The following is a 23,639-nucleotide window of genomic DNA, read 5'->3' on the forward strand; positions in this document are numbered from 1 at the left end:
GACAAAAAGATCAAAAACCAGACAGACAGACAAACACGTGCACAGGTGGCGCATGGTGGAGAGACTGAGGGGACAGGGGGAACAAGGCCAGGCTGAGGAAGGGAAACACCCTCAAGGCAGGTGGCTGCACGGACCCCGGCCCTAGGCACCTGCAGCACCCAAAGGAGCGGCTTTTATGTTTGTTCTACACACACCTGATTTTGATTACAAAGGGTTAAAACATAAAACAAGGGCCACCGCCAGAGGTGTCCAGTCTGGGAGCTCCTGCCTCCTCCTCTGAAGGGGCCCCCAGCAGAGGGAGAGGGACAGGGCACAGGCACTGTGGAAGGCAAGGAGGCTTCTGTGCCCCATTGCGGGGTGGTACTACGGCAACTGTGAAGACAGTATTAAACTCATTTGTAAGCAGTTAGAAGAAGAGAACATAAAAGACTATGGGTGCACCTGGGGCCCCTGCCCCAAGGGAAGCACCTGGGTAAGGTCATCAGCTCCAGCGGAACCAAGCTGAGAACACCGCCCAACTTGACCAAGCAGCTCTCAAACACCCTGCAACACCTACTCAAAGCCGGCAGCACAAAAACCACATGCGACCAAATGGACTCCCAGCCTAGGGCAGTAACGTTCTCTGGCTGCTGCTGGGAAGCAGAAAACCGTATTGGGTCACACAAGGCCCACTTGCCGTATTTTTTAAACAATAAAATCTCAAGCACATTACTTTGTGAGCTTTCAGTTTTATTAGAAACATCACAAGAACAGTCAAGAAGCTGTGTCTGCAGACACGATGGGTTCTGTTACTGGTTCCACAAAGACCTTCCAGAGCTCCTGCAGCAAACAGAGAGAGGGGGAGATTCCGAGATGTGCAAACGAGACTTCACAGTTTCATAAAGGGACGTAATCAGCAAAAGAGAAGCCCCAAACAAGACGTGAAAAACGGGCAGCATGAAAGCTACTGCGAGAGCATGGAGCCTCTCCTGGTGCTTTTGTTGCTCTGGGCTGTTCCGTGGAGGCGGAGCTGGATGCCGAGTCCTGGCACTGATCTGAGAGGCAGGAGGCTGCCACACTGTCAAAGGGACCAGAACGGCCACAAGTCGCACACCTTCTCCATTCTGGGAGCCGTGCAGCACGGCTGCTGGGTTTTGTGAGGATCTGATTTCTTGGCTGCGTGATGCTCCTCTTAATGCTGGCAGGTGGAGAAGGTACAAAACACGCCAAGTTCTTAGTGGGAGCCTGGCACCCTCACGAGCAGGAGGGGCCTGGGAAGTTCAGAGGCCACGGAGCGACGAAGGGAAGGCCCTCCTCGTACATGGAACCGCACACACGAACGAACGCAACGCCGCGCTTGCTGGCTGAAGGGACCGGAGGGTGAGCTGAGCAGGCCCCTCCTCCTAAGAGCCAGGCCGGGTCTCCAAAGACCCAGACAAAGGGCAGCCGCAGACAAGAGGCCAAGAGAATGAAAGACCTTGGGACTTATATGAATCCAGCTCCTACAAAGTTTAAGGGATTTTAAAGGGTCTTCTGACTTTCCAGATTTCCCCCTAGTGCTGGTTTTAAAACTGTAATAGGAAGTGATTAACCCCAGCCCTGCCCTTTCCTGGCTGGGACTCACCTTGTCTCTCACTGAGACAGCCCGCACCTACAGCATGTCATCGGGGTTACTGCTCAGAGACCTATGTGATGGGACTCCACTTGCCCCGTCAGACGGGCCATCGGCCATCAGGCAAGCCCGCCTAGGCCACGAGGCCACACACTTTCACAGTGAAGACATGGCCGTCAGCACTGGGGCTCCTGCATCAAGATCTTCAGCCCAGGCAAGAGCAACCCACACGCAACGCCCCCCCCCCCCCCGCCCCCCGGCTCCCGCTTCCCCTGGAGTCTGCACTGCCCGCGGAGAGAGGAAGTGCTCTAAGGCCAGGTGACCGTTGGCCAGGCAGGCCCTCCTGGACCTGGAGAGAGCCCAGCGTCGGGGTCAGCGGGGAGAGCGCGGGCCGGGCTGGACCTGGAGGCTGGCTCACGGCCTCCTCCAGCCGACAGCCTCACGCCAGAGCAAGCTGCCCTTGGGCGGGCGGGCGGGCGGGCACACCTACCAGCTGCTGGATGCGCTCGTAGACCAAGAGCTGCGGGAAGGAGACGTCCACCGGCTCCACCGCGAAGCGCAGGCGCCCACCGGTCAGCCCCTCCAGTCGCCGCAGGCATGAGCGGAAGTGGTCGTAGGCCTCGCACGTTACGTCCAGGTGCCGCAGCGTGAAGTTCAGCCTACGCACAAGCCGCGACACACACACTGCCTGTCACCACCAGAGGCTCTGCGGCTCCCTCCCGTCACGGCGCTGGATTTTAACTGAGCGCCTCCTGCGTGCGGGACGCCAGTGTGCGGCCTTCCGGCATCTGCAGGAGAGCCTGGGAGGTGGGGCCGGCTACGGCCTCCGCTCAGGCGGGGAATGGGGCTCAGAGAGGGGGAGGCACGTGCCCAAGATCACACCCAAGTGATGGGGTCCACACGTTGCCACTGGTCACGTGGACCCTGAAGGGGGTCCTGGACGTCATCGGTGTAAACAACGCTGCAACAGATGTGTCCATCTGGACGGCTCTGTGCACGGCTGGGATCGCTTCCTCAGGGCCGGTTCCAGATGCTGAACTGCTGGGTCAATCAGTGTGTTCGCGTGTGTAAAATAGGTAGCTAGTGGGAGGCTGCTGTATAGCACAGGGAGCTCAGCACAGTGCTCTGTGATGACCTAGATGGGTGGGATGGGGGGGTGGGAGGGAGGGGATATATGTATACATAGAGCTGATTCACTTTGCTGTACAGCAGAAACTAATGCAACGTTGTAAAGCAATTATACTCCAAAAAAAAAATCAGTGTGTTTGGTTTTATGGCTTTTGCTATATACTCTAAATTGCCTTCAGAAAAGCTGTGGGCTATCACAAGAATTAGAGGAAAATGTGTGCAGGGGGCCCAGCACCGAGTCTATCACAACACGGTCACTCCATCAACAAGAGCCCTAACGTTTCAGGACATCCGGGCAGAAACGCCCTGGAGGGGCTCTGACTGAGTCAGGGCGAGGACAGAGGCCCGGGGTGCAGAGTGGACATGTGTCTGGGCTCTGACGCACTCACTGCCCAGCCACGGCCTGGATGGGTCCCTGACGCCTCAGCCCTCCTCGCGTCAGCTGTGCGATGGGGGTGGCAGTGACTGCACACGGGGTTGGTGAGCGGATTAAGCGAGGCCCCGTGTGTGAAGGACCCGCAGGCCCGGCCACAGCAGGTGCTGGATAAGCAAGTGACGAGGAAGACACCAGTGAGGACGCATCTGGAAGGCGAGAGTCTGGCCCCGCAAGGAGCTCACCTCTTCTCCACAGACAGGATGGCGGTGGAGGCGTTCTTCAACTTGTGAGCCAGTCGGGACAGTGTTTTAAACAGAGCATCAGTTAGGTCATCGTCGTAAAACACTGTGGGGAAGAAAACAGGCAAATATCAAGAGAAAATGATTCCTCAGCGGGCCCCATGGACGGAATCTTTGATAAACATGAACAGCCACAGCGCTCAGAACGAAAGCGGCATGGAGCCATGGTGGGAGCCGGCTCGTGGCGACGTGCGGTGACACCGGCTGGGCCGCGGAGGCGCCCTCACCTTCGGCCGCGAGCAGGATGGTGGTGTGGCCGTACAGGTCAGAGATGTCCTCCTCCGACCAGCTGAAGGGGACCTCGGGATCTGTGAAATGGGAAGGACACCTTGGGCTCAGCCCTTTGTCTGCGGGCCACCAGCCTTCACCGAGACAGACTGAAAGAAGCTTCAGGAGAAGAAATGCGATCGGGTAAGCTCGGTGCAGTGGGCGCCACCAGGCAGCCCTGAATCCCAGCGCCTCCACCACGCATGTGGAAAACTTCAGGGCAGGAGGTGCCCTTTCTGCCAGGGCGGCTACCTTATCCATGGGGGCCTGACCTGCTGACTTGGCCAGTAGCCTGTGCAGAAAACGATCTACACCTCCGTCCATGGCATTCCTGCCCCCGTGGACTTGCTGTGTGACCCCAAGAAAGGTTCTTCACCTCTCTGGGCTGCAGTGTTTCCACTAGAATGGGCATAACAATGCTTCCCTCACAGGACTGTTGGGAAGACCAAAGGACCTCAAGTGTGCTAGGTGCTTGCTAGGTGACAGGCACTCAACAAGCAATGATTTTCCTCACCTGACATGTGACAGGGAAAAGAAAAGTTCTTGTACAAAGAAAGAGCAAAGGTGCAGGTGTGAAACAGTCTGCATAAGAAATTTAGAAATCTCCCCCACCCAGCAGCCCCTGAACCCCTGGGGCCGACTCCCTGCTGCAGGCAGAGGATGGGTGCTAAGCGGGAAGCTGCTTCCTGGCAGGCAAGTGGTCTAGGCCCTGGAGTCCCAAACTTGGGTTCACACCCTGACCTGCCAGGTACCTGTGACCCTGGGCAGGCACTGAACCTCTCTGAGCATCAGTCTTCCCTGGAATTAGGGACTATAGGACCGACTGGACAGTGAGACTGTGAGTCTGAATGACAGAACGAGTGTAGGGTGCCTGGCATGCAGAACCAAGAATGGCAGCTGTCACTCATCAGCCAACGGAGCTAGGACTCTGCTGGGCGGTCAAGGCCACAGGGCTGACGGCCTGAGGGCAGCACAAGGAACCACTGAATCAGCTGGGACACGAGAGAGGAGGCCACGCACCTGTGCAGAGATCGTCTTTCAGCCAGTCCAGTTCCTTGACCTTAATCACACCGCCTGCAAAACAAACACAAGCGGAACTCCCCAAACTCTGAACGCAGTTAGGAAAGGAGATAAAACTTCCCACTACACACCAAGATCCATCCATCCCACATTTTTTGAGTGCTAAGCATCAGGCCTGGTGTCGGCCCAGGGAGCAGAGATTCATGAGGTACGTCCCTGCCCAAGGAGACCGGCAGGGAGCAGACACTGATATGAAAAGGACGTGCCAGGTGCATGGGAGGAGAGGGCTCTCGTGTCAATGGGTGTCAGGGAAGGCTTTGAGGAAAAGGCACTTCACACCGCTCCTTCCTTCCAGGCCTGCTGACGGGCTGCTGTGCCCTGGGCATTCAACAAACATGACACAGAGAATCAGACGGGGCCCTGACCTCACGGAGCGTGTGGTCTAGTGGGGCGGCAGATGCCAATCAACTAGTCCCACAAATGTCAAAATACCATGGTTCAAGGTGTAAGCAGAGTCTGTAAGGGGACTGTGATCTTGCCTGGAGGTCTGAGCATGATTAGGAACAGACGGGAGGAAGAGGGAGAGGAAACAGGCAGGAGGAGAGAGCAGAGCAAAGGCCCCAAGGGGACAGAACCTCCAGCAAGGCCAGGATGGCTAGAGCGGAGGGAGCCGCTGTGGGGAAGGGGCTGCCGATGGGCAAGGGCCAGGCCCTACGGGGTCCGGACAAGCCAAGGAGTTGGGTCTCTACTCCGAGAGCAATGAGAAACCTCTGAAGGCTCTGAAGCCCGTGGGGCCAGATGACCCGGTCGGAGCCCAGAAGAGCACCCCAGATCGCTCAGAGCAGGAGGCCTGGCCGGACAGCTCCTCCGTCACGGCAGCTTACTCCTGCGGCGGGGCAGGAATCTGATGGGTCAGGCCGACAGGGCGGGGGCGCTCTGGGCAGAGTGACGAGCAGGTGAAGTGAGCCCGTGGCTAGCTGGATGCAGGGCTAGACAGCGGGGCTGCCAGGACAGGAGACAGGAAAAGCCGGCCAGGGCCAGACCAGGAGGTGTGGAGCCAGAGGAAAAGCCTGGACTTCACCCCGGGAAGATGCTCAGCGGGGAGTGAAGGGGTCAGGCTGCACCTTAGAAAGGTCACTCTGGATGCTTGGGCAGGTCAGAGAGGAGCTGGGGAGACCAGGTAGGGCCCTGCGACCTGCAGGGAGGAGAGATCTGAGGCAGGACGTGGCTGTGGGAGTGGGAAGAGATGAGGCGAGGACAGAGCCGCCAAGCATCTGAAGTGACGCGAAGCCGAGACGCCCGCTCCCTCCACCCACTGGGGTGTCCAGGGACGCAGGGAGAACCCCGCCTCCCAGTCGTGGTTCTGGCTGTCTCACCTGTAAAACAGGGAAACCTCCCTCCCGGGCGGGGACCTGCTGGGCCTCACCTCCAGTGGCAGTCAGGTGGCTGTTAAGGGCAATGTTTCGCTGGCACATGGCCAAGAGATCTGCACCGACATCTGCAAAAACAGAAGGGCCAAGCCATAAGGTACCAGTCATGACGACACTTTTATCTCTGTGCCTCTGCCTTAAGAGAGCTGGTACCAACAGCACGGCTGCAGAAACGTGCAAAATTGAAACGAAAGTTTCTCCTGTGTGTTTTACACTAAAATGAAATATGTTCACCTTAAGGCTCTTTCTAATGATCTCTGCCTTAAATCAGAGAAGACTGCCCTAGTGGGGACAGACTCTGCATTCCAGGGAAGGGTGAGAACTCCCAGCATCTTTAGAGCACATGACACATGCACACACGTCCCCAATCCACCCTCCATATTTCTCATGACCCTGAGCTGGTGTCATGGCCCCGTCAGAGGCGAAGCGACTCAGACAGTCATGTGGCTGGGCAGAGCCAGGGCTGGGATTTGAACCCAGGTGTCTCTGACTCCAACAAGCCTCGCTCTTTGACACCCCAGAAAACTGACCGGAGCCAGGAGGGCGTTTGGATGTGATCGTGGAGACAGAGCGCCTTCAGGCAGGCTGGAGGCAGGCACCCTGGTGCCTGACTCACTGTCCCGCCGTCATGTCTCCCGAGCCACCTGCTGCTCTGATGAGATGGGGGTTCCTGTCACTTGAGCAGACCTGAGTTGTAGCACGGTGTATCCTTGACGGCAGTGGGGGCCGTGCTTTGCCAAAATTAACTTCCCATTAGGAGAGCGTGCATGTGGAGGGCACAGGGGGTCTTGTGAATGGCATTCGCCCGCCCACTGCAGACTTCCCGGGACTGGACCGTTTCCACCCCAGGGACCATGCAGAGCTGGTGTGTGTGTGTGGGGGCTCTGCTCACCGAAGGGCCGCACCTGTCTCTTTTCCTGGGCCACTGGGTAAAGAGAATACGGATGTATGTGCCTGACAACACAGGACTGGGTCAGCAGTTTTTAAGCCTTTATGGTACTTTTTGTCAAAACAGATCTTGTGTGGGATTCTAACATGCCAAGCGCATAGGAGAGGAGCAGCGATGGCTGAGTGGGGGTGGGAGACCCAGAGCCCTGGGGCTGCCCCTGCCCTCCGCCCCTTGGCCAGCCCCCGAGGGAGCCCACAGAACCCTGCTCCACAGAAAACAGCCTGAGCCCCCCACATGATGAGAGGCACCATGCTGTGAGCCAGCGGCCATGTATGTGACCTTTGCCCAGCCACCTGACCTCAGCCTTACCCCGCCCACTTGGATGGAGGGGATGGTGACAGGCTCCCCCGCGACTGCCCAGGGTCACTGTGAGGTAAGGCGCTGATGCTCATGAAAAGGCTCTACTAACTGGAAAGTGCTGACAGGATGCAAGCTCTCTTCCTCTCCAGTAAACTTCTCTCAAGGGTAAGATAACTTGATTAGATGCTGTCGTCAGGTGCTAGGCACGAGCACAGCCCTGGGGTGTTGCTTTACGGCTTGACTCTTGAGAAGTTCACTGGGGAGTTACACTGAATTGTCAAGGAGGAGTAAACAGGGTGGCTTCCGCAGGGTATCTGAAAAGTACTCCTGACTCCCAGGCCACCTCTAGCTTCCTCTTTCCTAGCTCAGAAGCAAAAGATGTGCGCCACGAAAATGTCAACTAGGAATCGACGAAATGCAAAGCACGTCAGCAGCACCACTTCCTGCCTAGCAGATATCGAAGATTTACAACATAATGACACTAACAATAATTACTTGATAAGATGCTACTGTACTTTCTTATAAACTGGTATACTCTCCCTAAAAAAGCACGTCGGCAAATCTGGAGTGTAACTGACAGTACCGCACTGTGTCAATTTGCTGGTGTGATCCCCAAACTATGGTATAGAAGATGTTACCACTGGGGGAGCTGGGTGAAGGGTACATGGCACTTTCTATACTATTTTGGCAACTTCTATGTGAACCTAATATTATTTCAAAATAAAAAATTTAAAAAGCAATCATTTGACCATAAGTATCAAAAGCTTAAGAAAGTTCCCACCCACTTCGAGGAATCTAGTTTAAGGATTATCAGACAATGATGCACAAAGGTATTTGTTGCAGTGCAATAGACAAATGCAAACAAAACAAAACACAACATATGAAAACAGCCAAAATGTCCAGTAATATAAGAATGGTTTAAAAAAAAAGGGACAAAATATTACCTGGTCATTAAAAGTCATCTGTAAGTAATTTTTAATGACGGTGGAAAATGCTTTTTCCCTTTTTTGACATTTTTGGCAGGATACAGCACTGAATATATACAGTTTGATTTCAGCTATTGTTTGGGAATAGGTACACACAAAGGAAAAGGAAAAAACTTGTAAAAAACATATACGAACGTTAAAAAATAGATTCTAAAGCTCCCTGAGTACAGCGACTTGATCTGTTTCATTCACTCCTGGGTCTCCCGCATCTAGAACTGTGTCTGGCATGTAGTGAGCATGCAATGAACTGCATATTGTTGAATTTATATGGGGAATGTAAAATTATGAGGAAATGTTATTTGCTGTTCTACAAATTTTCCACAGAGAGTAGGCAAGATTTCTATCATCAGAAAAAAAATAAGGAGCTTGTTTTTAAGCCGTATGAGAGGTATATTCCTCATGGTTTTCTGAGACGTTTACTCTTTTGAGGGGGTGTGAACAGAGAGGTACCAGCAGAACCACTGGTCCTGCACCCGCCGGTCCTGCTGGGTCATCCTCACGCTGCTGAGAAAACAACGAAGGGTGGAGAAAACCAGCGAAAGAGGAGGGCAAAGTCAAGAGCAGCCAAGGTCCAGTGTCCAGTTTCCCTCCTCACTTTCTATCTAGTCAGCACACGCTCTGTGAAGAGCCTACTCCCCCTCAGCCTGAGACGGCGGGGCATTACCTGTACAGTAGACGGTCTGCGCCACGGTGGCCGCGAGGATGCTGGCCAGCCCGGTGCCCGCCCCGAGCTCCAGCACCGTTCGACCCTGGAAGAGGTCCCGCTGGGACAGGATGTAGTCCGCCAGGAGCAGGGAGCCCCGCCACACCTGGAGGGGAGAGGGACCAGGAACAAAGGTGGCCTGCGGCTCCCGAGAGACCCTTCACGGCTGTGGGAAGCGGACGGGACCTACCCACCTGCTTGCCAACATCCTCCAGGGGGGTGGCCATGGTGTGCTCTGGACGGGATGGAAACCAAGAGAGAAAGGGCCACCGTGAAAACGGGGATGGGACAGAACAGGGACAGATGGGGTGCGGGGGAGGCAGCAGAAACACAGGCCAGGCTACAACCAGGAGGGGGCGCGCGAGCGTCGCTCTCATTCAGATCCCTGGGTCTCTCCGCCCGCAGCCCAGAGACTCGGGTCACAGGAGGACTTGGCCCAACTTGATCAAACACACATACCCCACACTCCACTTTTTTACGTTCAGTAACCGCATGTTACGATCATAATATATTTATGTTCTTTTGATCAACTGTATGGGAATAATAATCACAACTCATTCCAAAATATTTTCTTACACTCAGAACCACACTAGAAGTTAACAAAGTAAGTTTCAGATTATATCCTTGTTAGATGAAAAATAAGTATGTTAGGGAGTATTCTCAAGCACAAAATACATCAGGACAAAATCTGGTGCTGGTTGCTCGGGGGAGGTGGAGAACAGAACTACGAGATCAAGGAGAAAAGGGAATGATGGAAAACGTTTTCCCTGTTAAATAAGAACCGGCTCTCGTGTCTTTAAGCAAGATGGTGACAGCCATCAAAACACCACGACATACGCATGGCAGGGAAGCTTCACAGGCTCCTCAGACTAGTTCACATCAAACCCCAGGCTCACCTCCAACCGGGAGCAGGGAGCGGGGGTGGGGTGGGGGGGGGAGGCGACAGCAAGGCCGAAGGGGTGTGTGTCTGCGTCTGTGTGAGTACGTGTGCACGTGCGTGAGAGAAGAGGCCGCCTGGCTTTCCAGCCCTGCTCCGGACCCTCAGTGTCAGCTCCCCCAATCCTGCCCATCCCTCTTCCCCAGTCTCTGCAGCCCCACAGCGTACTGTCCCTGGCCCACTGGCCCTTGGCTGGGGCTCGCGTCTCCCCTCCTCCCATCTTTCTTTTTCTCCTTCCAGTTTGCCTGGCTGAGCCAGGGGCACCCTCCCACGGGGACCTCGGTCGTCTGTGCCTGGTTTTTTTTCCGAGGCGGCCCGTGGACTTAAGTTTTGCCTCCAGCTGCATTTAAGGTGTGCTCAGCTTCCCTCGAGTGAGAATATGGACTGAGCTCAGAAAGACCTGCGTGTGAGCCAGGCTCAGTCACACAGTCTGGCTGGTGGCGTGAGTCACTGAACTTCTCAGCACCAGAGCCACAGTTTGCTCCCTTACAAGATACAGAAATAACATCACCTCATTCCTGGGCTCAATGGCCTCTCTAACCAGGGTCAAGGGCAGGGAGCTCCTGCCCCAGGGGAAACTCACACTTTATAATTAAACAATTCCAGTGGCGTCTTAAGAACATAAAAGCCCAGCCTGAGGAACACACGAGAATCTCCAGGGTTAGCAAATGGGGTTAGACAGACAGTCTTAGCATCTGAGCTGTACCCTGCCCCTACCAGGACTGTCTCTAGACCTGCAGGAACCCAGACTCTCCTCCTCAGCCCGTATCCCTCCTCCACACTCAGATCAGTCCCCTGGAATGAAAGCTGACAGCAGCTCACGTTTTTTGAGCACCTACTATGCACCAAGCACTGTGTTAAGAACTCTACATGTGCCATCTCTCTCAGTTCCTCACAACCAGAGATTATACCCATCTTACTGACAAGAATACTGAACTCTGAGAGGTTAAAGGACTTGCCCAAGTCACAGGCCAATGGAAAAGGCACGTGACTCGGGATCCGACAGCCCAAGTTCTAGCCCTGCCTCTTCTGAGTTCTCTTTGTGTCCCAGTTTATCCATAAAATGGGGAAAATGATCACAATTTACTCTGAACCTTGGGTCTGTGGATTCCTAGCAGGTTCGTGGATAAACTTTAGATTTTTGACAATCCCTGGAAGTAGTCTGGAAAACACATTCTCCTCCCCCTAAGAGAATTTGATTTTAATCAGTTTCTCAAATGGGTCTATAACCTTAAAAAAAGGCTGGGCTTACGAATGGGAGGAACAGGGTGGCCAGGGGAGGGACACCTGCTTAGCACCTGCTCTGCACCAGGCCCTGCAGGAGCACTTACTGGGCAGTATTTATGAAATCACCACCAAAACCCAGGGAAGGCAGTTTCCCCGAGCCCCTTTCATAGGTCCAAAAACTTGAGGCTCTGGGTGGGCAGGATACTTGTCCGGGGTCCCCTGGCTTGTGAGGGGTGGAGGAGCTCTACAGGATCCTGAGACCAGGACCCCTTCCCCTGTGTCACATTTTACAGATGTGAGTATACAGCTGCGGATGGAATAATTAGGAGTTACTGCTTAAGCTCAGGTATTCAATGACCTTTCTATTCTCCTCCCTCAGGGCAGGTAGGGACCAAGTGACAGTGAGCCGAAAAGGAGGGTGAACTTCCAGGCGCTGTGAGATGGGGCTTCACAGAGAGGCGGAGCTGGTGGCACACTGACCCTACGCTGCCCTGTGGGACTTTGTTCTCAGCTTGCAGGATGGGAAATTCCCGGAACATTAAACATGGGCCCTGGAGGCCAAACAGCTCGCTGTGAAGTCTGCTGCTCCCCTCCTCAGGGAGGCCAGTTAAGTGACGGCTGAGGGAAAGGAGCAGTCATCGACCCCCAAGAATAAAACTTTCCAATGTTCTGATCACGTGACATGGGTAAGAAACATGGGCTGTGGTGTCAGACGGACCTGAGTGTGAGTCAAGGCTCTGCCACTGACTAGCTGTGTGATCTTGGGCAAGTTCCTCAACCTCTCTGAGCCTCAGTTCCCTCCTCTGTGAAATGGGAATACTCATCCCTGGAAAGGCCATGAGGACCAGAGGTAATCCACAGAAAACAGAGTAGGGCCCCCACCAGGGTGGTCTAGAACCAGCCTGCCTGGTACCCAGCAGGCACTCGGTAACCGTCTGCTGAACAGATGACCGCATGGCTATCAGAGCTGCTGTTCCGTATGGGTTTCTGAGAGCGCCCAGTGGACCCCATGTGTGCAACCCAGGCCAGTGTTGTGGGAGGCCTTTACCTGGGACCTCAGGCACCATCCAGGACCCTGCATCTCAGTGAACAGACTCACATCAGAGCAGTGCTGGGGATGGCCAGAGCCCTGGCTGTGGAGATGGATCACGTGGACTCGGAACCTTCCTCCCTGCCCCCAAACGGCACGGCCTTGGGCTCGTCACTTCTCATTTGTAGCACCCCTCAGAGAGGCTGAGAAGACTGTGAGGTGAAGAAGGTGAACATCAAAGCACAAACAGGTGCCTCATCGTCGCTGGCTTCCTTCCTGCCCTGGCTGCTCTCCACTCCTGGCATTTCCAGAGATCAAAATCCCCGAGTCACCAAAGCCCTCTGCCTGCCCCTACGCCCGGGCATGGATGCTCTGGGCCCTGCCTGAGTGCCTGCTGAAACCTCCTTCCGCCCCGCCTCTCCTGCCACTGCATCCCTGCCTCCTCCCACCCCCACGCCCCCAGCTTCTAGCTCCCAGCTCCCAGCCCATCTGATGGGCCCACACACTCCTCCAGGTTAACTCTGGATCTCCCTCCCCGTCCCTCCCCCTCTGCCCTGCTCTAGCTCCAGAATCTGCCATGGCTCCCTGCTGCGGGCTCCTGCGGGCCAAATCTTCCACAAACAACCCCGACCCACACCCAGGCATGCTACGTAGGATCAGAGTACTGATGCAGGAGGCAGCAGCAGTGAAGCTTCCAGAGCAGGGGACGGCCACGCTGGGACTTGCACAATCAGGAAGGTGTTAGGGAGCGAGCCCTCCGGGAAGGAGGCAGAAGCAGAGGTGCGCAGGGAGAAAGCGCACGGAGGCTGAGCGGTGAGGCTGGTGTGAGTTGAGGCTGGAGAGGAGGGCGGAGCCACCTCACACAGGGGCCCCGGAGCTATGCTGAGCGTGTGGACTGTGTCCGGAGGGCAATGGGGAGCCACTGAAGAGTCTGGAGCAGGAGGGTGACTCGACAGCACGGTGGCAAGCTCTCCCGCTGTCAGCAGCACTACTGGCTCCCAGTGTCTGGACGCCGGTTCTGCTAACCTGTCCTGCCCTGAGATGCCTGGACGGCCCCGTGCTCAGCAGCCTTGTGCCCCGACCGATGCTGTGGCGCCGCCTGGCGGCAGGTGAGCAGCCCTTTACTTACCTATTTTGATGACATCGTAGGGGCCACTCTCTCGTGCTTCGTCTCCCAGGACGTCATCTTCCTCCTGCGTTAGAATCATGGGATGTACCTTGTCTCTCGGAGGCCCCGAGGGCTTGGAGGGAGAGGCAGCCCGTGGTCTTCTCACAACGTCCAAATCCCCATCCTCGTCCAGCTGAGCTGCCACGCCCTCCTGGCTGGTGGCATCAACCCCAGCCTGGAGGGAGACTCCCTCACTGCTGCAGCCGCTTCTGGCGGGAGGAGTCACCTCTGCGTGATGGGCTCTGTGATTGCCACCCTCAGCCCCCGAGTCTGTCTGAGAGGCTTGGTTCCACAGAAGCTTGAACTGGGACAGGAAGACTGAAAGGCAAGACAAAACACAAAAGCAGAATATTTCCAAAACGTCTCCTTTTCTATTTCCCTTCCTCAATTTCCACCTGGCAAGAGTTTTAAAGGCCAGCCAGGTGAAAAAAAAAAAAAAAGGACAAGGACCTACTGTATAGCACAGGGAACTATATTCAATATCCGGTAAATAAACCATAATGGAAAAGAAAAAAAAAAGGCCAGGTGGAAATATCATAAAACCAGCAGAAAAGGTCTGTCTGATTTGGCTGTGACGCTGCAGCCTCCAGAGCAGCCCCGCTGATGGGCACCTGCACTGCAGGCACTCGGCTCACAAGATCGCATTTACTCCTTACAGTGGCTGTGAAAGTGGCAGTGTCACTCTATTTATTTTTTATTTAAACATTTTCTTGGCTGCGCCACACAGCTTACAGGATTTTGGTTCCCGACCAGGGATGGGACCCACGCCCCCTGTAGTGGAAGTGCGGTGTCTTAACCACCAGACCACTAGGGAAGTCCCAGTGTCGCTCTGTTTTACAGATGTGGAGGCTGAGGCTCAGAGGTTACGTGAGCCGACCAAGGTCACACAGCTGTGGGTGTGGCTGAGGCAGGATTCAAACCCAGTCCACTCAACCCCTGCGCTTCTGCCCTCCTCACCGCACTGTTCAGCCTTAAGGTTGGAAGTGAGCACAAGGATACTGTGTCCCTCACCACCTGGTGGCCAGAAAGTCACTGGGACAGGCTTTGGTAAGAGTATGGGTGCCAGGAGAGTTGGGCTGGAGGCAGGGGGTGTCCTGGGCCGGAGTCCTCCACGTCCCCCGACTGTCTGACCCTGGGGCAACTCACTTATCTGTTCTGAGCCTCAGTTTCCTGAATCCAGGAATCCAAACTGGGACATGAGGGAAAGGGGAGTTATGAATTGCACCAGAACAACAAGCAAATACAACAGTGATCGGAGCTGGGGAGGGTGGCCAGGGAGGGAAGAATGTTCTAGGCAGAGCGAAAAGCAAGAGCAAAGGTGCTCAGAAGGAAGGTACATGCAGTGTGTGAGGGGCGGAAAGGAGCAGAAAGTGGCCGCTGAGCAGCGAGGGCGGGAGAGAGAAGTGTGGACACACGGGCAGGGGCTGGGTGGGGTTGGGTCTCGCAGGCCAAGGTGAGGGCTCTGATTTCCTTCTAAAAGCAAGGGAAGCCCCTGGAGGGTGTAAATCAGGGCAGTGGTGTGATTTGCAATTTTCAAAGGACCCCCTGGGCTGCTGGGGAGAGGAGTGAGGGAGTGTGTGCAGGAGAAAGACCAGGGAGCCCTGGTGGGAGGAGTCAGCCGGGGGTAGGGGCAGTGTGCTGGGGGAATCCCCGGTCCCCGACTCCCCCACTGGCCCGTGGGCTCCCCCAGGGCAGAGCTCGACTCATTCCCTCTGCGTTCCCGGCATCGCGTCCAGGTCTGGCACAGAGCAGGTGCTCGGGAGAGCACAGGGGTTTGCTCAGTGAAACAAGGGCACTTAAGAAGTGGTGTGAGGATAAGCTAAACAATCCAGTCTTCCCAATCTTTCCTGTGAGAAAGCAGGAAACACAATGGGCTCCCTGGGATGCAGGGACCTTACCGGGCTGCCCCACACCACTCAGCCGCACCATGAGGTGTCTCTGGTTTGGGGTGTGGAGGTGGACGTCTGACAGCACGGTGTCGCTTTTGAAGGTGATCTCGTCCATGGCCTGGGCTCCCCATTAACCATGGGACGGCAGCACCTGAGAGGCGAGAGCAAGTCCTCAGGACAGCAGGTCCCAGAGGGGAACAGTGTAAACGACCCCAGCCAGGTGGCAGAGAGCTCCCTTTTCAATCCTCTCTTAATTCTTCCTGAAGGAGAAAGTCTCAGAGCCTTGACAAGGGAACAGAATCCAGCTACAACTGTTATTTTGTTTTGCACTGTGTTCATTTTCATAGTAATCGTTTATTTATGGCAAGAGATCTACATTTCCATTTATACTGATAAAAGTTTTCCTTCCCTTTTTTATTTTTTCCAATTTTTTTATTACGAGAATTTTCAAAGAGCAAGTTGAGGGCATAGCATAATAAACAGCCATATACCCACTGCTTAGATTCAATGATCATTAATGCTTTTTCACATGATCAATCAATCCATCTATCTAAGTTTTTTCTCCCCTGAACTGAGCACCGTCTAGACATCACACCATTTAACCCCTAAATAATTCTTCAGCATCTGTCTCCTAAGAACATGCTCCTACATAACCATAAGATCATTAGCAGACCTAAAACAATTAACGATTCCCTTATACCATTTAAAACCCAGTTCATGATCAATTTTCTCCATTTGGCACCCAAACGTCTTTTGCAGCTAGTTTTTCCTAAACCAGTATTCAATCACAATTTATGCTTTGCATTTAGAAGTTGTTTTCCCTATAACCTTTTTCTTCTAGAAGTTGGCCCCAGCTGCCCATATACCATTGGTTTTTACCTTCTTTTTAAATTGGAAAAAAAAAAAAGAAGTGAGTGGATTTAAGGGAAAAGCAACTAAGGGAATCACTGTACAGGTGATATACAGATGTGGAAAAATTATGAAGGCGACACAACAATAACTAAAATTTGGAAAACCATGCTGGAGGCAAGGTGGTCAAAAACAGGAAGGCTTTCCCTCCATCCAAATGTTCCACCTCACCAAAAAGCATTAAACAGCAGCAGCCGCGTGCAGACAGAGCCTTGAGCTGTGATGCCGGGCAGAGCAGGTATAAACCCAGTCTCCTACCTCCTTGCTACATAAACTTGAGAAAATTACTCCACCTCTCTGGAGCCGTTTCTTCAGCTACATTCTCACCTTGCAGGGTTGGCAGTAGGTGGGGGGATGGGGGGAGATATGTGGGGGAAGGGTGTTAAGTGCTGAGCAGAGCCCTTGGTCCGCAGCAATTGTTATTAAATCCTTGGTTTCAGATGCTTGACCCAAACCTGCCCACAATCCCTGACCTCCTACAGGAACCGTTCCTACTTGGGTAGGTGTGTGCACTACGTGTGTGCCCCACGCATGTCATGAGACCTCTCGGGCCTCCATTTCTTCAACTGGAAAATGGGATCGTCATAACCCAGGCTGTCCACAATCTGAGTCCACATACTGGAGTGCCTACATTTAAGTACCTTCCACGGGGAAGCAAAAGTTGTACTAACACAAACATTTTTATAAAAGAGTCGCCCCTTGCTGGCTGGCTTTCCTATCTAACACTATAAGCCAGCACAAAGCAAGTGGCTTGTGAAGTGAGCCTGTGAATCTGGCAAATGGATGCAGGATTTCATGGTGTCAATGAAAGCAATGGAGAAGAAATGCTCGACCCTCAGGCGAAAGTCCTCAACCAATGAGGACTGGAAAAATTAGGATGGATCCAGGAAGAGGATCCAGTATAAATACAGCTTAGACCTACCATGACCAATCGTTTTAAAGGCAGATCTGGCTCTCCCGTGACTGAAAGAGGTTCTGGGGGAAAATACTGCAACCACATACCAAATTTTCTTAAATTCTTACAGAGAAAAGCCAAACCCGTATTCTTAATTTCTAGTTGAAATTTCAATTTTAAAATCCAACCTGCACAGGTCTCCCAGGAAACGCACTCTACAATGGAGTACTAGGTTAAGTGGAATCCTTTTAAGGGGCTTTTCCTAGAACCAGATCTCTGGGAATGCAGAGGCACTTTGTACCTGTCTCAGCGTCTGTGTGAGGATTAAATGAGACAATGATCACTTTCAGGGTTCAGGACATAGTAAGTGCTCAATAAATGACAATAGGAAATATTATCATTATAGTGTTGATAAGAATAATTATTAACTGATGTGCTGGAAGATGTAATAAGGCAAGTTTCTCTATTTAGGAATAGCTGACTCACAGTCTCTGTCTGCGAATGCTGGGGCTGGATGGGCTTCAGTCCCCTCTTCTCACTAGGAGGAGGGAAAGGACACCCCGACTGCAGATGGGACCTCTGCTTCCTCCTTTGGGCAGCTGACAAGGGTCCTTGGCTCCTCTAAGGCTGTGGGGGCCAGACGCAGACGCTGTCATCTGAACCCTGTCAGCAGTGCCCACTGAAAGCAGTTTGCTGGGATCTGGAGGTTGAAATGCCTCCCCGCCTCCGAGGCTTTCTCTCTGCCAGGTGTCACAAGGTCATCAACAATCAGGAAGTAGGCGCGATTGTGGAACCGAGGCCCGGGTCTGTGGGGCAAAGACTTGGCCCTGGCCGCGGCGCGGAGCCGTAGTCAGGGGGCTCCAGGGTCCTCGGCCCTCGGGGCTCTTCGTTCTCTCTGTCTTGCCGCCTCCCTTAACTCCAGCTAGCGAGCTAAGCACTGCCCTCTGAAACTGCAGTCACAGCTCGGGCATCACCCTCCCTTCCTAATCCAAAACCGAGGGGGCTGCGTGGACCCCGAACGGAAACCCAGAGGAAGGCATGGACTCCGTCTCCCAACACCCTAGCTTAGAAGGGGAAACTGAGGCTGAGTGGGGACTTAGGCTTCAGGCCCGTGGGAGCCCGCACTTCAAGGCCAGGCTCGGTGCCAGGAGGCTCCCTGCACCCTTCCGCATGCCGCCGCCTCGCCCACGGGCTTACCCACCTCCGGCCGCTGCCTGAAGTCCCAACCGAAACCCTCAACTCGGTGCGCAGGCGGCCACCATTGCAGGCAGCCTGCGCAGGCGCGGCCCCACCCCCTGCGCGTGCGTCCCTCCTCGTCTCCCGTGACCACGCCTACCTACCGAATCGCGCATGCGTGCCAGTCTCGCTGGCAGACTGGTGCAGCCCTGAGGTGAGTTTTGCGCCTGCCCAGGTTTGCTCTCACCTGCCCTGGTTTAATGGGGTGCCCGGCCTGGGTGGGACGGGTCTGCGAGAGGGGGGCCGTTAGGTCGCCCCAGGTCACCCAGCTAAGTGGCAAGGCTTGGATTCGAACCCAGGTAATAGGGCTCTAGAGCCTGTGCTGTTAACCAGTATACTAGCTATATACTAATTATCGTTATCCCTGCTCTTAGTACTCATTAATATAATAGCTGGTACTCGTTTCATTCATTCATCCACTCGTCAAGTCTCCAACACCAGGCGAATGAAGAACCTCAGGTTTATTAGCGTCTAACAGGAAATGAAATCTGACACAACTGTTGCACTTCAAGTAAGCTTCCAAGCACATAGGACCACAGACGTAAAATGTGCACACATTTACATGCACATATGGAGGGTCAACATCAGTTTCGTGGATAAACATGAGGGGGTGGTTAATAGGGTGAGCAAGCAACATAAATAAGTGTTTTTAAAGGAAACAGATTGTTTCCTGAACTCCCCAGGACAGTACAGGGAGAGCCGGCTGAGCGTCTTGGGACCCCTTTCTAGTCTTGGTTGCGTTGTTCCCAGGGGATGTCTGGGTGCTAGGAGGGCACCGAGGAAGGTGGTGTAGACACCTCTGGGTTTTTTGTCTAAAAGCTTGTGAGAATAAAGCAGGCAGAGCCATCTTTTAAAAACAAAAGTCAGGTTACATCCCTCCTCTGTTCAAACCCTTGGAGGCCCCCACCTTGGACAGAAGGAAGTCAGGATTCTCACAGTCATCCCCTCCCCATCTCATACCCGACTCTGCTCCCTCCTATTCACCCGGGAGGCTTCTCTCCAGGACACCCACCTGCCTTGTTCCATTCCCTCACCTCCTTCGGGCCTGTGCTCAGGCATCATCCTCTTCTCAGTGAGATCTTCCCAGACCATCCTATTTAAAATAACCGTTTCTCGGGGAATTCCCTGGTGGTCTAGTGGTTTGGACTCTGCGCTTCCACTGCTGGGGGCCCAGGTTTGATCCCTGGTCAGGGAACGAAGATCCCGCAATCCCCACGCCCTGGCCAAAAAAAAAAAAAAAAAAAAAAAGCCACCTGTCCCCACCCAGGCACTCCCTGGTGCATAGGAGCTGCTCACAAAGTTCAATTTGTCGAATGAAAGAAGAAAGAGGAATGTGTGCTCACAGGGTGTGCAGAGAGGGTGGACAAAAGCAGACGTGATGTCACTGCCCATCTTTGGGCTGCCCGGATGTGTTAGGGAGCTGGACAGAGAGCTGCTGGGGGTCTGGGCAGTCCTCACTGAGAGGTTGAGGTAATTCACGTCATCCCAGGCTTCCTGTCATCCTCAGCGTCAAGTCCAAACTCTCCACTTGGACCCTGTTAACCTTTCCTCCCTGAGGCACGGGCAGTATCCATTCTCCTCTCCTCCTATAGTTGTATAATATTTTTGCTGGGCACATGCCTCCCTCAAATTAAAGACTACTTCCCAGCCTCCCTCGCAATAGCAAGGACATGGGGTTAAAATAAAGGGATTAAGCCAATGGGATGTAAAGGGAAGTGTTACGGAGCAGTTTCCGGGACCCTCCCTTAAGCAGGAAACTGGGGAGTCCTTGGTTCCTGATACTTTGTCCCTTCCATCATTCATGAGGACCAAAACTGATGTGCTATGAGGGCTCTACACTAAGTTATGGCAGAGTGGCAAACCTACTTGGAGGTCACCTCCTCCAGGAAGCCTTCCCTGATTCCCCCTCCTCCAGCTCACGACTATGAGTCTCTGGGCCCTCCCAGTCCTCTCTACTGTCTCCATCAGAGCACCTGTGACTCCCCAACCAGGTTGTGAGTGCCTTGGAGGCAGGAGCAGCTGCTGGTTCCCCTCAGCAATTTATGCTGGATTTCTCTGTATCCACAAAGGAAAAGAGAATAATGCTTGTAAAGCAGTTAGCATCATCCTTGGCATGCTGTGAGCACTCAAGAAATGACAAGAGCACCTATAAACTATTACAGTTGACCCTTGAACAACATGGGTTTGAATTGCACATCATGGGTCAATTTATAGGAGGAGTTTTTTCACTAAATAGGTACTGTGGTACTATACAATCTGCAGTTTGTTGAATCTGCAGGCTGTAAAGTTATATTTGGATTTTCTTTTTTTTTCTTTTTCAAATTATTTTCCCATTTAGGTTATTATAGAATATTAAGCAGAGTTCCCTGTGCTATACAGTCGGTCCTATATTTGGATTTTCAATTCTGCAGAGGGTCAGTGCCCCTAACCCCTGCGTTGTTCACAGGTCAACTATATTATTGCTTATACTAGTTCATTCAGGTGGTAAACGCCCCAGACATGTCGGAGGGGGCGGGCAGGTGGAGACCCTCCGGTCAACAGGTCCAGCTGAATCCATCGTTCACCATTCGGCCAGGTCCTGCAAATGTGAATGATGGAACTGTATTAAGGTTCTTATAGCTGCTGTAACAAATTACCACAAGTTTGGTGGCTTAAAACAAAATGAATTTATTTTCTCACAGTCCTGGAGGCCAGAAGTTCAAAATTAAGGTGTCATCAGGGCTGGGTTCTCTCCAGAGGCTCTCAGGAAGGATCCTTCTGTATTAGCTTGAGCTGCTGTAACAAACTATCAGAGATTGAGGGGCTTAAACAACTGAAATTTATTTTCTCACAGTTCTGGAGGCTGGAAGTCTGAGATCAAGGTGCCAGCATGGCCAGGTTGTGGTGAGGGGATTGCCCCTTGGGTTGCAGACAGCCACCTTCTCACTGTGTCCTCACACGGCCTCTTCTCTGAGTACATGAATAGAGAGGGAGCAGGCTCTCTAGTGTCTCTTATAAGGACACTAATCCTATCAGATCAGGGCCCCATCCTTATGACCTCATTTAACCTTAATGACTTTCTTAGAGCCCCCATCTCCAAATACAGCCACATTAGGGGTTAGGGCTTCCATATATGAATTTGGGGGGACACATGCAGTCTGTAATACCTTTCTTGCCTTTCTCCTAGCTTCTGGTGACTCCCAGTGACCCCTGACTTGTAGATGAATTATTCCAGTGACACATTTGCTTCCATCTTCACATGGCCATCTTCCCTCTGTGTCTATGTCCAAATCGCCTCCTCTTCTAAGGACACCAGTCATTGGATTAGGGCCCACCTAAACCAGTATGACCTCATCTTCACTTATTTACCCTGCAAAGACCCTATTTCTAAATAAGGTCACATTCACAGGTTTGGGACTTGAACACATCTTTTGGGGGAACATAATTTGACCCATAATAGAAAATATCTTAGAAGCGATGCTCCAGATCTAGTTTTTCAGCCCTCAGCTGTGTGAGTCACCTCAGCTATGGGGGTCCTCCTGGTTGAGACTCCCAGATATCGTAGTGCAGAGACAAGCCAGCCCCGCTGTGCTCCATCCGAATTCCTGACCCACAGAATCCATAAACATAACAAAAGTGTTATTATGGTCTATGCCGCTAAATTGGGGGGTAGTTTGCGACACAGCAGTAGATGCTCAGAATGAGGGGGAAGGAAAGCTGCCCTTCTTCACAAAGCTTTGCAGATTAGGGGGAGAGGGCCCCCCGCGTTCCTGAGTCTCGGTTACATACACAACCACCCCTGAGGCTCAGACAGGTGAGGTCCTTTGCTCAAAATGCCAGCTGCTGAGTGGCAGAGCTGGGATGCAGACTCAGGTCTCTGAAATGTCCCAGCGTTGGATGGGGCCTGAGAGTGAGAAGCCGTTTCTAGCATCCCAGGCACGTCTTTTTCTTTGAGAGTCTCCCCTGAGGCTTGGCGATGCAAAGGTTACTGCGCTACTCCCATATGCCGGAGTGTACATCACCCCCACTGCCTGGGCTAATGACAAATCATGTATGCAACAGAGGAATGCGGATGGTCTGCCAGATGTGTGATAAGAAACCAGCTTGCAGGAAATTGCTATCAGGTGATCATTATTAGCCCGGGTATTCAGAGCAGCCCCGTTTCCAAAGGTCTTGCGTTTACTAAATGCTTGATGCGTTTTCCCAATCGGCCCTGGAAGATTTTGTCCTCCTGGAGAGAAAGCTCTTCCCCTGGATCTGCTGAGAGCAGGTGATTATAATTCTACACCTCCCCCACCCCCGCATCTCACCAGCCTCTAACAGCAGCTGCTACAAATGCACAGTGATTGCCTCTCTGGTTCCTGGTACTGCGTAGAGAGAAACCAAGCTGACCGTCGAGTGCGATGGAGCTGGGTTCAAATCCCAGCTCAGCCACTCAGTAATCATAGTCACTCATTTGATGCGTGATTGTGGAGAGCTTTTCACATGCTAGGTACTCGGGCAAGTTACTTTACTTCTTTGAAACTTACTTTTCTAATTTCTCGAGTACTGATAATAATACCTACCTTGAAGCGTTGTTGTGAGAATGAGTGAAATAGAACGTGGAAAGTTCCAGGCACGACTTTCCTGCACTTCTTGAGCTGATCTGAGCGTATCTCTTCATCTTAAAGAACACACCAATTTCACTAATTTTACCAAGTCATATTGTTAGATTTTAAAAAAACCAGTTAAGCCAGGTCACCTTTAAGGGACCTGGAAGGAAGTGTTTGGCCTTGGTGACGGTGTCACGACGTGGTTCGAGATTCTCCCCGGGGTTGCCGTCATGGCCGCATGCTTGTTCATCCCGGGAATGGCCACTACACGCATCCACAGGTTCACTAACAGGGGCAAGGAAAAAAGGGTTGCCCATTATTCATATCTGTGGAACTTGGTGGAAAGAGATAGGCGCATCTCTGGAGTTGATCGTTACTATGTGCCAAAGGGTTTGGAGAACACTGATTAAGGAAGCATATTCCTGATTGATGAAAAATAACTCAGTTATGCTCATCTACCACTGCTAGAAGTTTATGCAGTGTATTGTGTAGCATGCAGTGTATTTTGTACTCTGTAATCAAAATAAAACAAAAAAGTAAAATTAAAAAAATAAATAATTGTAAAAGCCAGTTACATAAATCAGGAGCTTGGGATGAACACACGCACAACTACATGTAAGACAGATAACCAATAAGGACCTACTGTACAGCACAGGGAACTCTACTCAATATTCTGTGATAACCTATACGAGAAAAGAATCTAAAAAAGAATGAATATATGTATATGT

At 52.7% G+C, this 23,639-nt stretch overlaps 2 protein-coding genes across 11 annotated transcripts; one reads left to right on the forward strand and one right to left on the reverse strand.

Annotated features, from left to right (window-relative positions):
- Positions 1 to 712: 712 nt before the first annotated feature.
- Positions 713 to 18,390, reverse strand: METTL22 (methyltransferase 22, Kin17 lysine). 10 transcript variants are annotated; one of them, XM_082645231.1, is made up of 12 exons: positions 17,591 to 18,390; positions 15,310 to 15,451; positions 13,638 to 13,729; positions 13,373 to 13,436; positions 9,244 to 9,284; positions 9,011 to 9,155; positions 6,108 to 6,179; positions 4,682 to 4,735; positions 3,622 to 3,702; positions 3,338 to 3,440; positions 2,082 to 2,250; positions 713 to 819 (listed from the first exon to the last, which is right to left on the reverse strand). In XM_082645231.1, exons 2-12 carry the CDS (start codon positions 15,413 to 15,415, stop codon positions 754 to 756), a joined length of 993 nt encoding a protein of 330 aa, XP_082501357.1. In that variant the 5' UTR covers positions 15,416 to 15,451; positions 17,591 to 18,390; the 3' UTR covers positions 713 to 753. The 10 variants fall into 10 exon arrangements, with proteins under 10 accessions (XP_082501357.1, XP_082501350.1, XP_082501348.1 ...); XM_082645224.1 differs by adding an exon at positions 17,293 to 17,417 and having other exon boundaries at positions 13,373 to 13,729; XM_082645222.1 differs by having other exon boundaries at positions 13,373 to 13,729.
- On the forward strand, positions 15,437 to 23,321 carry LOC309816756 (NADH dehydrogenase [ubiquinone] 1 alpha subcomplex subunit 1-like; the record flags this gene model as incomplete). The annotated part of the gene is made up of 2 exons (XM_082644532.1): positions 15,437 to 15,520; positions 23,079 to 23,321. The coding sequence occupies 2 exons, from the start codon at positions 15,437 to 15,439 to the stop codon at positions 23,319 to 23,321; spliced, it is 327 nt and encodes a 108-aa protein (XP_082500658.1).
- Positions 23,322 to 23,639: the final 318 nt, after the last annotated feature.

Source organism: Mesoplodon mirus (genome assembly GCF_964341445.2).
Source record: "Mesoplodon mirus genome assembly, chromosome: 15".
NCBI lineage: Eukaryota > Metazoa > Chordata > Mammalia > Artiodactyla > Ziphiidae > Mesoplodon > Mesoplodon mirus.

Excerpts from the sequence above, each read along its gene's own strand:
- METTL22 (XM_082645222.1), bottom strand. The coding sequence starts at position 15,415 with ATGGACGAGATCACCTTCAAAAGCGACACCGTGCTGTCAGACGTCCAC. Across the intron at positions 3,703-4,681 it reads GAAAGACGATCTCTGCACAG|ATCCCGAGGTCCCCTTCAGC; the intron begins GTGCGTGGCCTC and ends CCCATTTCACAG. Across the intron at positions 3,441-3,621 it reads CATCCTGCTCGCGGCCGAAG|TGTTTTACGACGATGACCTA; the intron begins GTGAGGGCGCCT and ends TCTTCCCCACAG.